At 37.1% G+C, this 15,152-nt stretch overlaps 1 protein-coding gene across 4 annotated transcripts in view; it reads right to left on the reverse strand.

Annotated features, from left to right (window-relative positions):
- Positions 1–9,368: 9,368 nt before the first annotated feature.
- Positions 9,369–15,152, reverse strand: part of LOC126267155 (zinc finger protein 84-like) — a 64,818-nt gene continuing 59,034 nt past the window's right edge. For all 4 annotated transcript variants that reach the window (XM_049972095.1, XM_049972096.1, XM_049972097.1 and 1 more), the window contains exon 9: positions 9,369–11,801. In XM_049972095.1, the coding sequence (XP_049828052.1) occupies positions 10,841–11,801 (961 nt within the window). In that variant the 3' untranslated portion in view covers positions 9,369–10,840. The remainder of the gene's footprint in view (positions 11,802–15,152) is intronic.

The raw sequence follows: 15,152 nt of genomic DNA on the forward strand, positions 1-15,152 counted from the left end.
TCCTGAAGAGGCAGGGGCAATATTCTGGATGATTGACTGATCTGGCCTTGTAACATCACCCAAAGTGACCTTGCTTTGCTGGTACTATGAACCACTGGGGAACCAAGGGGAAACTAGCACCATAATGTTTCCCCGAGGGCATGCAGCTCTATTGTATGATGATGGCTTCCTCTTGGGTGAAATATCCAGGAAGCAAAATAGTCCCCCATTTGGATCTCTGGGTGGAGACTGCTCAGAAAGATGTTGTCATCAGGAGAAACAAAACTGGCACACTATGGACCAGAGTGTGGAATTTTAGGGCTCCCAATCGGGCAGGTAAGTTAGAAAATTTACAAAGAGAAATGGATCAGTCGAAGTTAGATATAGTGGGAATTAGTGGAGTTTGGTGGCAGAAGGAGCAGGACCTGTGGTCAGGTGAATACAGAGTTACAAATACAAAGTCAAATAACACCGCAGTAGCTTTAAGAATGAATGAAAATATAGGAATGCAGATAAGCCTCTATGAACAGCATATCGAATGCATTATTGTATCAAAGAAAGACACAAAGCCCACACCTACCACAGTAGTACATGTTTATATGCAACTAGCTATAGGAACATTGAAGAGGCACCTGTGGAAAAGAGAAGCATCTGTATAAGCATCATGAGCTCATATGTGAAACCAGTCCTAAGAAAACAAGGGGAAACTGAAAGGTGGAAGAAGTATATAGAGGGCCTATACAAGGGAAACAAACTTGAAGGATATATTATAGAAAGGGATATGGAAGCAGATGGAGATGAGAAAGGGAGCTACGATACTGCGAGAAGAATTTGACAGAGCTCTAAAAGTTCTAAGTCAAAACAAGGTAGAAGGAGTAGATGATATTCCATCAGAACAACTGACAGCCTTGCAAGAGTCAGCCATGACAAAACTCTTCCATCTGGTGTGCAAGATATATGAGAGATGCAAAATACCCTCACTTCAAGAAGAATGTAATAATTGCAATTCCAAATAAAGATGTTGCTGACAGTTGCAAAAATTATTGAACTATCAGTTTAATAAGGCATGGTTGCAAAATACTAACACAAATTCTGCACAGAAGGATCAAAAAACTGGTAGAGGCCATCCTCAGGGAAGATCAGTTTGGACCCCACAGAAATGGAGAAACACACAAGGCATACTGACCCTATAACCAATCTCAGAAGATAGGTACAGAAAGACAAACCTATATTTATTTGTAGACTTACAGAAAGCTTTTGACAATGTTGACTAGACTGAAACACTCTCTTTGAAATTCTGAAGGTAACAGGGGTAATATACAGGGAGCAAAATGCTATTTACAAATTGTACAGAAACCAGACGGCAGTAAGAGGAGTTGAGGAAAATGAAAGGGTAGCACTAGTTGAGGAGGGAGTGAGACACAGAGTTGTAACCTATCCCCAATGTTATTCAATCTGTACAGGAATTAAAGTTCAGGGAAAAGAAATAACAACTTTCAGGTTTTCTGATGAAATTGTAATTGTCAGAGACAGCAAAGGACTTGGAAGAGCAGCTGAATGGAATGGACAGTGTCTTCAAAGGAGGCTATAAGATGAAAATCAACAAAAGCAAAACAAGATTAATGGAATGTAGTTGAATTACATCATAGGAGGTGAGTTTTGCTATTTGGGCAGCAAAATAACAGATGATGGCCGAAGTAGAGAGGATATAAAATATAGATTGTCAATGGCAAGAAAAGTATTTCTGAAGAAGAAAAAGGAATACGGCCTTTAGTGTTGGGAATTCTTTTCTGAAGGTATTTGTCCAGAGTTAGCCATGTGTGGTAGTGAAACATTGACAATAAAGTTTAGACAAAAAGAGAAGATAAGCTTTTGAAATGTAATGCTACAGAAGAACATTGAAGATTAGATGGGTAGATCGCGTAGCTAATGAGAAGGTGCTGAATAGAATTGGGGAGACAAGAAATTTGTGCCAAATCTTGACTAAAAGAAGGGATCGGTTGATAAGACACATTTTGAGACATCAAGGGATCACCTATTTAATAATGGAAGGAAGTGTTTGGGGTAAAAATCACAGATGGAGACCAGAGATGAATACAGTAAGGAGATTCAGAAGATTGTATGTTGCAATAGTTATTCAGAGATGATGAGACTTGCACAGGACAGAGTAGCACGTAGACCTGCGTCAAACCAGCCTTCAGACTGAAGATAACAACAACACCAACTGCAACAATCCTATAATGATACAGAGCATATTTTCTTGTTTGTTTTTAGAGGGTGAATATTTCAAGCTGAGTCTCAATGAGGCACACTTCAATCAGTTGCACTCAAAATTACTAATTTCTTAATTTTTTTAGCAGTAGTGGGCATTCTGATGTGTTTGGCTCCTGCATCACATGGAACAAAATTCAAATTTCAGCCACCACCACCACCACTTTTGATGTCATCAAGTGTTCAGGCATTAAAACATGACACACTCAAATTGAAACCATGCAGGGTATTATTTCAGAACAAGTTGTTGTTGTTGTTGTTGTTGTTGTTGTTGTGGTCTTCAGTCCTGAGACTGGTTTGATGCAGCTCTCCATGCTACTCTATCCTGTGCAAGTTTCTTCATCTCCCAGTAGCTAATGCAACCTACATCCTTCTGAATCTGCTTATTGTGTTCATGTCTTGGTCTCCCTCTACGATTTTTACCCTCCACGTTGCCCTCCAATACTAAATTCGTGACCCCTTGATGCCTCAGAACATGTCCTACCAACCGATCTCTTCTTCTAGTCAAGTTGTGCCACAAACTTCTCTGCTCCCCAATCCTATTCAGTACCTCCTCATCAGTTATGTGATCTACCCATCTCAGTAGCATTCTTCTGTAGCACCACATTTCGAAAGCTTCTGTTCTCTTCTTGTCCAAACTAGTTATCGTCCATGTTTCACATCCATACATGGCTACACTCCATACAAATACTTTCAGATACGACTTCCTGACACTTAAATCAATACTCGTTGTTAACAAATTTCTCGTCTTCAGAAATGCTTTCCTTGCCATTTCCAGTCTACATTTTATGTCCTCTCTACTTCGACCACCATCACTTATTTTGCTCCCCAAATAGCAAAACTCCTTTACTACTTTAAGTGTTTCATTTCCTAATCTAATTCCCTCAGCATCACACAATTTAATTTGACTACATTCCATTATCCTCATTTTGCTTTTGATGATGTTCATCTTATATCCTCCTTTCAAGACACTGTCCATTCTGTTCAACTGCTCTTCCAAGTCCTTTGTCGTCTCTGACAGAATTACAATGTCATCGGCGAACCTCAAAGTTTTTATTTCTTCTCCATGGACTTTAATACCTACTCCAAATTTTTCTTTTGTTTCCTTTACATCTTGCTCAATATTCAGATTGAAGAACATCGGGGAGAGGCTACAACCCTGTCTCACTCCCTTCCCAACCATTGCTTCCCTTTCATGCCCCTCAACTCTTATACCTGCCATCTGGTTTCTGTATAAATTGTAAATAGCCTTTCGCTGCCTGTATTTTATCCCTGCCACCTTTAAAATTTGAAAGAGAGTATTCCAATCAACACTTCAAAAGCTTTCTCTAATTCCACAAATGCTAGAAACATAGGTTTGCCTTTCCTTAATCTTTCTTCTAAGATAAGCCGTAGGGTAAGTATTGCCTTGCGTGTTCCAACATTTCTACGGAATCCAAACTGATCTTCCCCGAGGTCGGCTTCTACCAGTTTTTCCATTCATCTGTAAAGAATTTGTATTAGTATTTTGCAGCTGTGACTTATTAAACTGATAGTTCGGTAATTTTCACATCTATCAACACCTGCTTTCTTTGGGATTGGAATTATTATATTCTTCTTGAAGTCTGAGGTTATTTCGCCCGTCTCATACATCTTGCTCACCAGATGGTAGAGTTTTGTCACGACTGGCTCTCCCAAGGTTGTCAGTAGTTCTAATGGAATATTGTCTACTCCCGTGGCCTTGTTTCGACTCAGGTCTTTCGGTGCTCTGTCAAACTCTTCACGCAGTATCGTATCTTCCATTTCACCTTCATCTACATTCTCTTCCATTTCCATAATATTGTCCTCCAGTACATCACCCTTGTATAGACTCTCTATATACTCCTTCCACCTTTCTGCTTTCCCTTCTTTGCTTAGAACTGGGTTTCCATCTGAGCTCTTGATATTCATACAAGTGGTTCTGTTTTCTCCAAAGGTCTCTCTAATTTTCCTGTAGGCAGTATCTATCTTACCCTTAGTGAGATAAGCCTCTACATCCTTCTTGAGACGTTTGTATTCCTTTTTCCCTGCTTCATTTACTGCATTTTTACATTTTCTCCTGTCATCAATTAAATTCAATATTTCTTCTGTTACCCAAGGATTTCTACTAGCCCTCGTCTTTTTACCTACTTGATCCTCTGCTGCCTTCACTACTTCATCCCTCAGAGCTACCTATTCTTCTTCTAGTGTATTTCCTTCCCCCATTCCTGTCAATTGTTCCCTTATGCTCTCCTTGAAACTCCGTACAACCTCTGGTTCTTTCAGTTTATCCAGGTAACATCTCCTTAAATTCCCACCTTTTGCAGTTTTTTCAGTTTCAGTCTACGGTTCATAACAATAGACTGTGGTCAGAGTCCACATCTGCCCCTGGAAAGGTCTTACAATTTAAAACCTGGTTCCTAAATCTCTGTCTTACCATTATATAATCTATCTGATACCTTTTAGTATCTCGAGGATTCTTTCATGTATACAACCTTCTTTTATGATTCTTGAACCAAGTGTTAGCTACGGTTAAGTTATGCTCTGTGCAAAATTCTACCAGACAGCTTCCTCATTCATTTCTCTCCCCCCATTCCATATTCACCTACTACGTTTCCTTCTCTTCCTTTTCCTACTCCCGAATTCCAGTCACCCATGACTATTAAATTTTTGTCTCCCTTCACTACCTGAATAATTTCTTTTATCTCATCATACATTTCATCAATTTCTTCATCATCTGCTGAGCTAGTTGGCATATAAACTTTTACTACTATAGTAGGCATGGGCTTCTTGTCTATCTTGGCCACAATAATGCGTTCACTAAGCTGTTTGTAGTAGCTTACCCGCACTCCTATTTTTTTATTCATTATTATACCTACTCCTGCATTACCCCTGATTGATTTTGTGTTTATAACCCTGTATTCACCTGACCAAAAGTCTTGTTCCTCCTGCCACTGAACTTCACTAATTCTCATATATCTAACTTTAACCTATCAATTTCCGTTTTTAATTTTCTAACCTGCCTGCCCGATTAAGGGATCCGACATTCCACGCTCCGATCCATAGAACGCCAGTTTTCTTTCTCCTGATAATGACCTCCTATTGAGTAGTCCCCACCCGGAGATCCAGATGGGAGACTATTTTACCTCCGAAATATTTTAGCCAAGAGGATGCCATCATCTTTTAACCATACAGTAAAGCTGCATGCCCTTGGGAACAATTATGGGTGTAGTTTCCCCTTGCTTTCAGCCGTTTGCAGTACCAGCACAGCAAGGCCATTTTCATTTGTGTTACAAGGCCAGATCAGTCCATCATCCACTGTTGCCCCTGAAACTACTGAAAATGCACACGTTTGTCTGGCCTATTAACAGATGCCCCTCCATTGTGGTTGCACCTGCGGTACAGCCAGCTGTAGCCTCCCCACCAACGGCAAGGTCCATGGTTCGTTTATAAGGTCCATGGTCCATTTATATTAAAGTTATAAAATAAAAATGATGTAATAACACAAATTCATCTGTTCATGAAAGAAAATAACCGTAACAGATTTTGGACAAAGCAAAACTGCATTAATGGATGAACAGAAAACCATGAACAGTTTCAGATTTCTTACAAATCCATCTTCAGAGGATTGTTACAGGTTTCGTTGTTTTCTTTCTGGGGCTTTGTGTTATACTGGTTATTAGTTTGCTGCAGTAGCAAGACAAAAGTTTTTTGTTCATTATTTTTCAAAATTTACTAGATATTTAGTCTGATGTCTCTATCAAAGCATTTATGAAAAGGTTTTAAAGTGGATAAAACTTATGTGCTAAGTTTATACTGCATTCATGCAACCTGGGTAAAAAATATTTTTACGAAACAGCTTTGAAAGTACTATGGCTATCTCGAACTATGAGAATATCAAGTTGGTTTAAATGGTGAGAAGACCTCTCAGAAATTATTTGGGAAGGAGGTGTTGGATGACTGTTCATTCAGAATGAGGTTGGGTAAAGCATTGTTCTGTATATGAATCTGTCTTCTCTACAAGATTCATTGTGCCACCTTATCTGTAAGATCTGCAGGTTGCTTTCTATACTGTCTACTGTGTGATTATTTTCTGTAGTATGGCTGGCAAATGGTGATTTGCTTAAATAGTTTAGTCATAGGGCATACAGGTTTTCCTTCAACCTTATTGCAACCTGTTTGGCCAATACAGAATTTGGGGGCACTTAGATCAGGAATCTATAAACAGAACTGTAATATTTTGGAGGACACTATTCTGTGGAAGAGTGTGTAGTTTGTTATTGGGGGAAAAGTTTATTTTGACATACATCTGTTTGAATAGGTTGGAAAGTTTTGATGAAATTGGGTCAATATATGGTATGACTGCATATTTTGTTGATTTTGTGTCCTTCACAGTTGCTGTACATGTTGTTGGTTGCAAAGATTTGTTGTCAGCGATTTTTTTTTGCTTCTATGTTCTGGGAGAGATTATCTGTAACTGAGGTATAAGATCCATTACTGTGGTAACTGATTTAATTATGCTGATTTCCTTTTGGTGTTTGGTGGGGCGAGGCTAAGGGGGATTTTATGCATACAATGAAGCACTGGCCTGAAGTCAGCCATTTTATGCTGGTTTGAGTGGCAGGATGTATTACTGATGGTCACATCCATGGTGTTTAGCTTATGGAATATGTTAAAGTGAAGTTTGTTATTTGTGCTGGATATTTTAAGGTCTACGAGAAGTTGATACTACTGCTTATTTAGGTTCAAACTTAGCTTTATCATGAAAATAGCAAACTTATCTTATTGTGCTTGTGTACTGTCCACAGTGTTTGGTATTGTTTATATATAACCTTAGTCTGTGTAGTGCTAGCCATGCGACATATTAAAAATTATTGCAAAATAATTTTACTTGTTTTTCATTTCTTAAATTAATTCCATTACATTAGCAAAGACATATCTTACTATTCCCCTACACTCACATACCTTCAGTAACCTAACATCTTTAAAATTATAACATCTTTGAATTTTCTCATTTTGAGAGCACTGAAGAGTGATCTGTTCAACAGACATTGGTGTCATCTGCAGGTCTGTTAGAAAGTGCATATATGTCGAGTATGTCTCGTAAGTTAAGATGTAACATTTGACAGAAAAGTTTTAGTTTGGAATTACAAAAACTGAAAGTGGATCTGTACATTTACATACCTTAAAATCTTTTTGTTCATTTTACGTTGCACCTCATGCACAGGATGTCAGGTAGATAGAAATCAGCACATTGTAAAAGGTTTGTCATCACTAAAATGTGTAAAAACATAAAACACCTTGTGCAAAAGGCCATGTACACATGCACATTGCTCACAGATGCTTGCTACAGCATACAAACATGGTACACAATAGCACACCTGTTTACATATCTTGGACATATTCCGAACACACCTAATCCACTCAAGAGAAGAATTTATGATAGGTTGTGTGGTTCCAATTTTAAGAGCCATCTGGTGGCTGTAACACACAATACAAATGTGATCTTTGCTGTAGTACCAGTCAGGTGTACCTTATACACCATTTTAAGTGGATGAGCACTGTTTATAATATGTCCAGCATATGCAAACAGGTGTGCTGTTGGGTACCGTGTTTGTTTGATGTACCAAGGACCTGTGAGCAATACGTATGTGGACAGGACCTTTTGCACAAGGTGCTTTATGTTTTTAAATATTTCAGTGATGACAAACCTGCAGCTTGTGGTAGTGTTCTCGCTTCCCGAGCACGGGGTCCCAGGTTCGATTCCCGGCGGGCTCAGGGATTTTTTCTGCCTCAAGATGACTGGGTGTAGTTGGTCGTCTTCATCATCATCATTCATCCCCATTACGGTCGGAGGAAGGCAATGGCAAACCACCTCCACTAGGACCTTGCCTAGTAAGGCGGCACGGGTCTCCCGTGTTGACCCCTATGCTCTGTAAAGAAGTATGGGACTCGTCAAACCTTTTATATTGTGCTGATTTTTATCCACTTGACATCATGTGTGTGAGATTCGGTGTAAAATGAACTTGTTTTACAACAAAAATATTTTAAGGCATGTAAATGTACAGGTCCACTTCCCGTTTTTATAGTACCAAACTAAAACTTTTGTATCAAATGTTACAACTTTGCATATACATTGAATATGTCTCATAAGCACTTTCTTACAGATCTAAAGATGACAGCTTTGTCTGTTGAAACCGCTCATCTTAAATAAAGAAATATTTTATGCAATCTTGGCTGTTAAATGTTTTTTTTTAAGAATTTTTGAATAAATTGTTTATGTTGTCACATGAAGCTGGGCCACACTTTGTAAATGTTTATCATGTATGCTGGAATTAAACAAAGAATGGTGTGGTGCAAGGTGTTTTCCAGTGAACTGAACAGCACTCACAGGGCAATTTCTGCACCTGGAATTATACAGCACGTAAGTTTTCACCACATTTTACTAACTTTAAAAGCTTCTCATAAATACTTTGGTAGAGGTCATAAGTACTAAAACTCCAATACATTTTACGACACAGTGCTATCCTAGTGCAGCAAACCAATAACCAAAACAAAACGAGACCCAAGCAAAAAAACTACGAAACCTGTAACATTCATCTGTAGATGTATTTGTAAGAAATCCAAAACCAGGCGTGTTTCATTCAGATAAAACTTTGTAAACCATACCTATGGCTGGTGGCTGTTTACAGACAGTTCTCAAAATGTCAATTTTTAATGAAATAGTGAGAAAGCAGTAAATCTATAATGCTGGATAAACATAGAACAATGTTTATGATATAAACACTTCATGGCATCTGAAATAGTTTACAGGTGTTAGCACAAGTAATATCTTAATGAGCATAATGCAACAACAATATTAAATTTGCATTGAAATATAATGGTTTTACTCAAAATGCCGTTTCTCTTATGTCAGAAATGTGAAAGTAAATAAAGCTGATAATTGGCACTAGCATTTGTTTTCTTTGTCACAATCACTTATTTTGCAAAGCAAAACAAAACAAAACAAAACAAAAAAGCACCTAGAAGCAGTTCACTTTACTTTAATGTCTACAAAAAGGCTGAAAGATAAACGTCTGACCAGTACTAATTAATAGAGGGAGAATAAACATAAAAGTAGCTTACAAATCATATAAATGCTTTATTTCATATGGAAAAATTGTACATAAATATATAATCATCTATTTAATTTTATCTTTGTATATTTTTTCTACAAAGTCCATGGAATTTTTAGAAACTGGTATTTCTGGAAGACCTCTACCTTTACACTTCAATAAAAAAATACAGTAATGCTGCATAAAAGTCTAACAAATAACCATCACATTGTCAGAAAAAGTATTTGTTGTGGTTTTCGAGTTATTCATGGAGCAGAAAATTTTAAGTCAATCTCAAACCATTTGTATAGTCATTCAGTGCATGTGATATGACAGAGTATTAAAATACACAATCCAAAACTTACTTCTGAATCTTCAATCAAAATCTGTGTTACTAGTGTTACCTGTAACCTTTCAAATTGCAGGAGAACATTACTGAAATAATCATCACTTTCTTAATGCTGTCGATCAACAGTCAGTCTTGTAATAGTGTAATATAAATGCATATAAAGTTTTACAAGATATTCAAAGCAAACATTATGAATCTTATGTTTCAAGTTTGTTCTTAAGCAAAATTAAATTTGTATCAAAATACAAACATTTCATTAAAAACTTACTCACATATATTAAAAAATGCAAATATTTTAAAAATTATATTTTTGTTCATCTTACACAAACTACAAGTTATGAAAAAGTCTTTCAGAGCTGAATTCTTAAATGCACTTTTTTTTCAACAAAATATTTTTCATGTGATACACAACAACAAAAATCACAGTTGTATGCAAGAAACATGAAGGTTTAGAGTTGGATAAACTCTTGAAAGATATAAGAAATATTACTAAATAATGAACAGAAATTACTTTAACAAAATGTTACGTGCTGTGATTAACAGTAAATAGGTGAATGCATTTTCATACTTGCACTCACAAAGGAAAAACTGCTAATCAAATTTTGTGAAACAAATTATAGCTTTGGCACTAAAATGCTACATACTTATAACATACATAACCTAAAGCTAAAGCTTGATTTTGTCAACAGTAGACGTCTTGTCATGATGCTTCCACTTCAGCAAGTTTTGTTAAGTCACTCTAATATATTAACAGAAGTGCACCTTAAATTAAATAAATTATACACAAGTTTCTTATGGGAACTAATAACAAAGTTAAAATTTTGTAATGTAGGTAATAATCATCTTGGTTCAAACGGCCATTAAAGTTTAAATCTATCTACATTTTGCTCCAAATACAAATTGTGGCATTTGTTTTTAATTCAAAGATCTTTGTAAAAATAGTTTCTTCAAATGAGCATTCTATGTGAATATTCTGTTGCCTTCTATAGCATTTTATCAGAATATTGGCGTTTGTGATGCAAAAGAATTCTCCAAGAATACACTGAGGTGTAAAAAAGATCCCAAAGATTTGTGCTATCAAATCTGAAAACACAGCCATCGTCTGAAGGTTTGTAAGCCATCAAGACTGCTTCAACCAAGATTATATTTTCTAAGAAGTGTTTGCAACAACTACTACAGTGCGGCCCTCATTGCTTTCATGTGCTAAATGTTTTGATTCTGATCTGTTTCTCCACTGGGCACTGCTGTCACAGTGCTGTCGTCTGATTACAGTAAGAACACTTGATGAAGAATGATTGTCTTTCAGCTTAGAACTTACAGTCTGCTCGTCTGGAAAAAGTGTTTCTATAAAAACTGGACTCAGTGCTACACTATTAGTAACAAGAAGAGGTTCAGCAGGGGGCTGTGGCAACAACTGCGCAATACACTTACTATTTCCAGCAAGGAATGTTGCCTTTTCCACATTATTCGCATCTTTCTGGAACTGTTCAGCCTTTTTATCATCAGACTCATATGTTTCTTTAACAGTAACATTCAGTGTGCTCACTGATTCTTCCAAATAACTATCCGATTTAATGCAGTCTCTAGACTTCTGTGAATCAAATTCTTTTTCAGAAATGTCATCTCCATCATTTGAATTATCAGATTTGTCTTCCATAAATGAAATATTACTCTGCCTCATTGCTACTTCCACAACATCAAAAGGAAAGTATTTTGAATGCTGCCTCTCATCATCATCATTTGAATCACTGCTGTTTTCTAAGTAATCAATTTCACAATTTCTGTATTTTCCCATATCTGAATTGTCTCCCACTTCACAATGCCTTGGTGATTCATTTTCCTCTGTACAGCTGTGAGTAATACATTTATTTTCTTTACGGTCTTCTCCGCCCTGCTCTACATTTTTCTTTTTTGAACTAAATTTAGTAAGAACTTTTCCCTTCAGCAAATTTTTCCTAGCAGTGCTCTTGTTATTTGAATCAACTGAACGAGGTGATGTTCTCACACTCTTGAACTCCTCCTCTGAGAGAACAATTAAACCTCCTGAAGTTGTTAAAACTTTACCATGACGTGTTTTCAAGTGCCGCTTATAAGTATTTCGTGTCTTGAACCTAGAACGAGAGAAAAAGATTATTGTAAGCATATTATATGCACATTTCAAATAGTGAAAGAACAAATGACAACTCAAAAAAAGACAACATGTTAATAGGGATAGAAAAAGAGAAGAAAATAAAGAGTTATAGTTTAAATTAGAGCCCAGACTATAGAAAAGCTTTGAGGTTAATTACTGTATTAGAGCTTGTTACTGTTAATTAAATAATGGTATTTTCTTTCTCAGAGTCTCTGTTTCACTAGTCAAAGAGTTGGAAAAATGACATAAGTACAAATACAATCCAATTGTTCATTGTTTACTTAATGTCACATTAACTATACAAAACACCAATTAACATGATCATTATTTTCTGTTATCGGAGACAGTCCTGGGTTACTTCGAAACCCATAAATAAAAGAAAGCTATTATCTATTCTTAACTTTACAGCATCAGCAACAAATATGTACTTTAATTTTAACTTTCGCTTCAAATACAAAATAAAACATTAAATTTGCAATTGTATCATTCCAAACTACGAGTTAAATTTTACTGCTTGTTCAACCATGCAATTATTACAGCACCCACTCCTCTGCATACTAGAAACAATTAGGATGGGATCAAAATTTTTGACCCACTAGAAACAAATAATTCTTTATTTGAATTCAGGTTTATATGACGCATCTCTTTTAATTTACCAATTTTGGTTCCAAAAATGGATCTGTTTAACTCATTTGTCCTGGATCATACTTTATTTCTTTCAGTCACTGCCTAGAAAACCCATTTTGTGTTCAAAATGTTCAAATGTGTGTGAATTCCTAAGGAACCAAACTGCTGAGGTCGTCAGTCCCTCGACTTACACACTACTTAAACTAACTTATGCTAAGAACCACACACACACACACACACACACACACACACACACACACACACACACACACACACACACACACCACACACACACACACACACCCCTGAGAGAGAACTCTAACCTCGGCAGGAGGGACCGCACAATCCGTGACATGGCACCTCAAACCTCATGGCCCATTTTGTGTGTTTTACATAGTACTCTGCACAGTCATTTTGAATAATGAATTTAACAAAGGCAACATAGAAGTTTATGAAGTTTCTTTAGTCCAAGCTGATTGTTTTCTTAAATAAATAACTAACTACAATGCGATTGAGTACACTGAAATACCACCACCACCACCACCACCACCACCACCACCAACTACTACTACTACTACTACTACTACTAGTCTGGATCAACCCAAACACACTTAATCAATACTTTATGAAAATACTTGAGCCATATTGGTAACTATTTGGAATTCAAATGCTCTCTATCCCTCAGGAATCACATACGGCACCCAGGGCTATACCAAGGCCATGGCGAGATTGACCTCTATCACGCCATAGGCATAGAACGGGTGCAAAAATTGGCTGAATGCTCAAAAGCTGGTTTCAAAATCAACCACGAGGGGTATGCGAGTTCTGCTCCTCGTGTTACTATCTTCTGCCTGTGAGGAGAAGCCTTTCTCGCAGCCGTGGTCTGTTGTCAATGTGCCTTATCATCCAGGTACCATCATAAAGACAGTACTAGTGAATAGATTAAAAACAAAGATTCCAAGAGTTACCAAGCGGGAAAGCGCCGGCAGACAGGCACATGAACAAAACACACAAACACACACACAGAATTGCAAGCTTTCGCAACCGATGGTTGCTTCTTCCGGAAGAAGAGGGAAAGACGAAAGGATGTGGGTTTTAAGGGAGAGGGTAAGGAGTCATTCCAATCCCGGGAGCGGAAAGACTTCCCTTGGGGGAAAAAAAGGACAGATGTACACTCGCACACACACACACACACACACACACACACACACACACACACACACACACACATGGGAAGTCTTTCCGCTCCCGGGATTGGAATGACTCCTTACCCTCTCCCTTAAAACCCACATCCTTTCGTCTTTCCCTCTCCTTCCTGAAGAAGCAACCATCGGTTGCGAAAGCTAGCAATTCTGTGTGTGTGTGTGTGTGTGTGTGTGTGTGTGTGTGTGTGTGTGTGTGTGTGTGTTTTGTTCATGTGCCTGTCTGCCGGCGCTTTCCCGCTTGGTAAGTCTTGGAATCTTTGTTTTTAATATATTTTTCCCATGTGGAAGTTTCTTTCTATTTTATTTACATCATTAGTACTAGTGAATAGATTTCACATGGGTTATATGCACAGAGTACTTAGTTCACACACCTGCCAACTCAAAAGCTAGCTCGTATTCAGCAATGGAGTTTCTGCTGCTACTTCGCTATGGTATTGTAGCATCTCAAAGGTTGGCGAGTGGGTGCTGAAGCAAATATGCTACCTGGTCAAGGTTTCCGATTTTTGTCAATTTCTGCCAAGTGAAGACTTGAAATAATTTTACCTCGAGTGCTTCAAATTATTTTATAGAATATTAAGTTAAAAAAGGAAACAGGTGTCACACAGCATTTCCTCTCACTTTAATTTCCTGTTGGGAATTCCTAAAATGAGAGCTCAATATTGTTTTGAAAAATATACTGCAGATTTTGGTGTCAAATACTCAGAAATATAAATACAGCTTAGCTACCAGTACTTAACAAAATAGTAGCTTTCAAATTACAATAGAGTGCACCAATGAAGAGCACTGATGCAGTTCCCTATTTGGATATCTGGAAGCTTCCTTCCCTTCTTCTTCTTCTTCTTCTTCTTCTTCTTCTTCTTCGTCAAAGTATGAGTTACAATATGCTTATCGAAACATCAAAATAACTGAGTATATTTATGACAATTTCGATGAGAGCAGCATCTTGTCAACACAGTTTCAACAAATTAAAGATGATAAGAAAAGCTATTTACAGTCGAGCACGATGAAGTAGAGTGTCAAATTCAGTTATCTTGTTGACAGGATATGACACAGCTGCTAAATTTGACTTCAATGACACAACCAACACAAGGAAATGGAAACTAAAATTATAATGAACACTTAATTCTTGAAAAAGAAGGTGTTCTCTGCACTTATTTATGGCAAATTTTGTTTTATTTCCAGTTAAAAATTTATGTTCAATTAATAATTTATGAAAATAAATAAAATCTTACTTACTATAAATAATAATATCATATTTATTATAAATCATCTGGAAATCACACAATGATACTTCAAATTAGTTATGCACAGTATTTTACATCTGTTATAGTTGTTGCTGCAGTTGCCGTCGTCACCTGTCCTAATACTGGTTTGATGCAGCTCTCCACGCTAATCTATCCTGTGTACGCCTCTTCATCTCTGCATAACTACTGTAACCTACATTCTTCTGAATCTGCTTACTGTATTCAAATCTTAATTTCCCTCTACAGTTTCTCTCT

This window comes from Schistocerca gregaria, chromosome 4 (genome assembly GCF_023897955.1).
Source record: "Schistocerca gregaria isolate iqSchGreg1 chromosome 4, iqSchGreg1.2, whole genome shotgun sequence".
Lineage (NCBI taxonomy): Eukaryota > Metazoa > Arthropoda > Insecta > Orthoptera > Acrididae > Schistocerca > Schistocerca gregaria.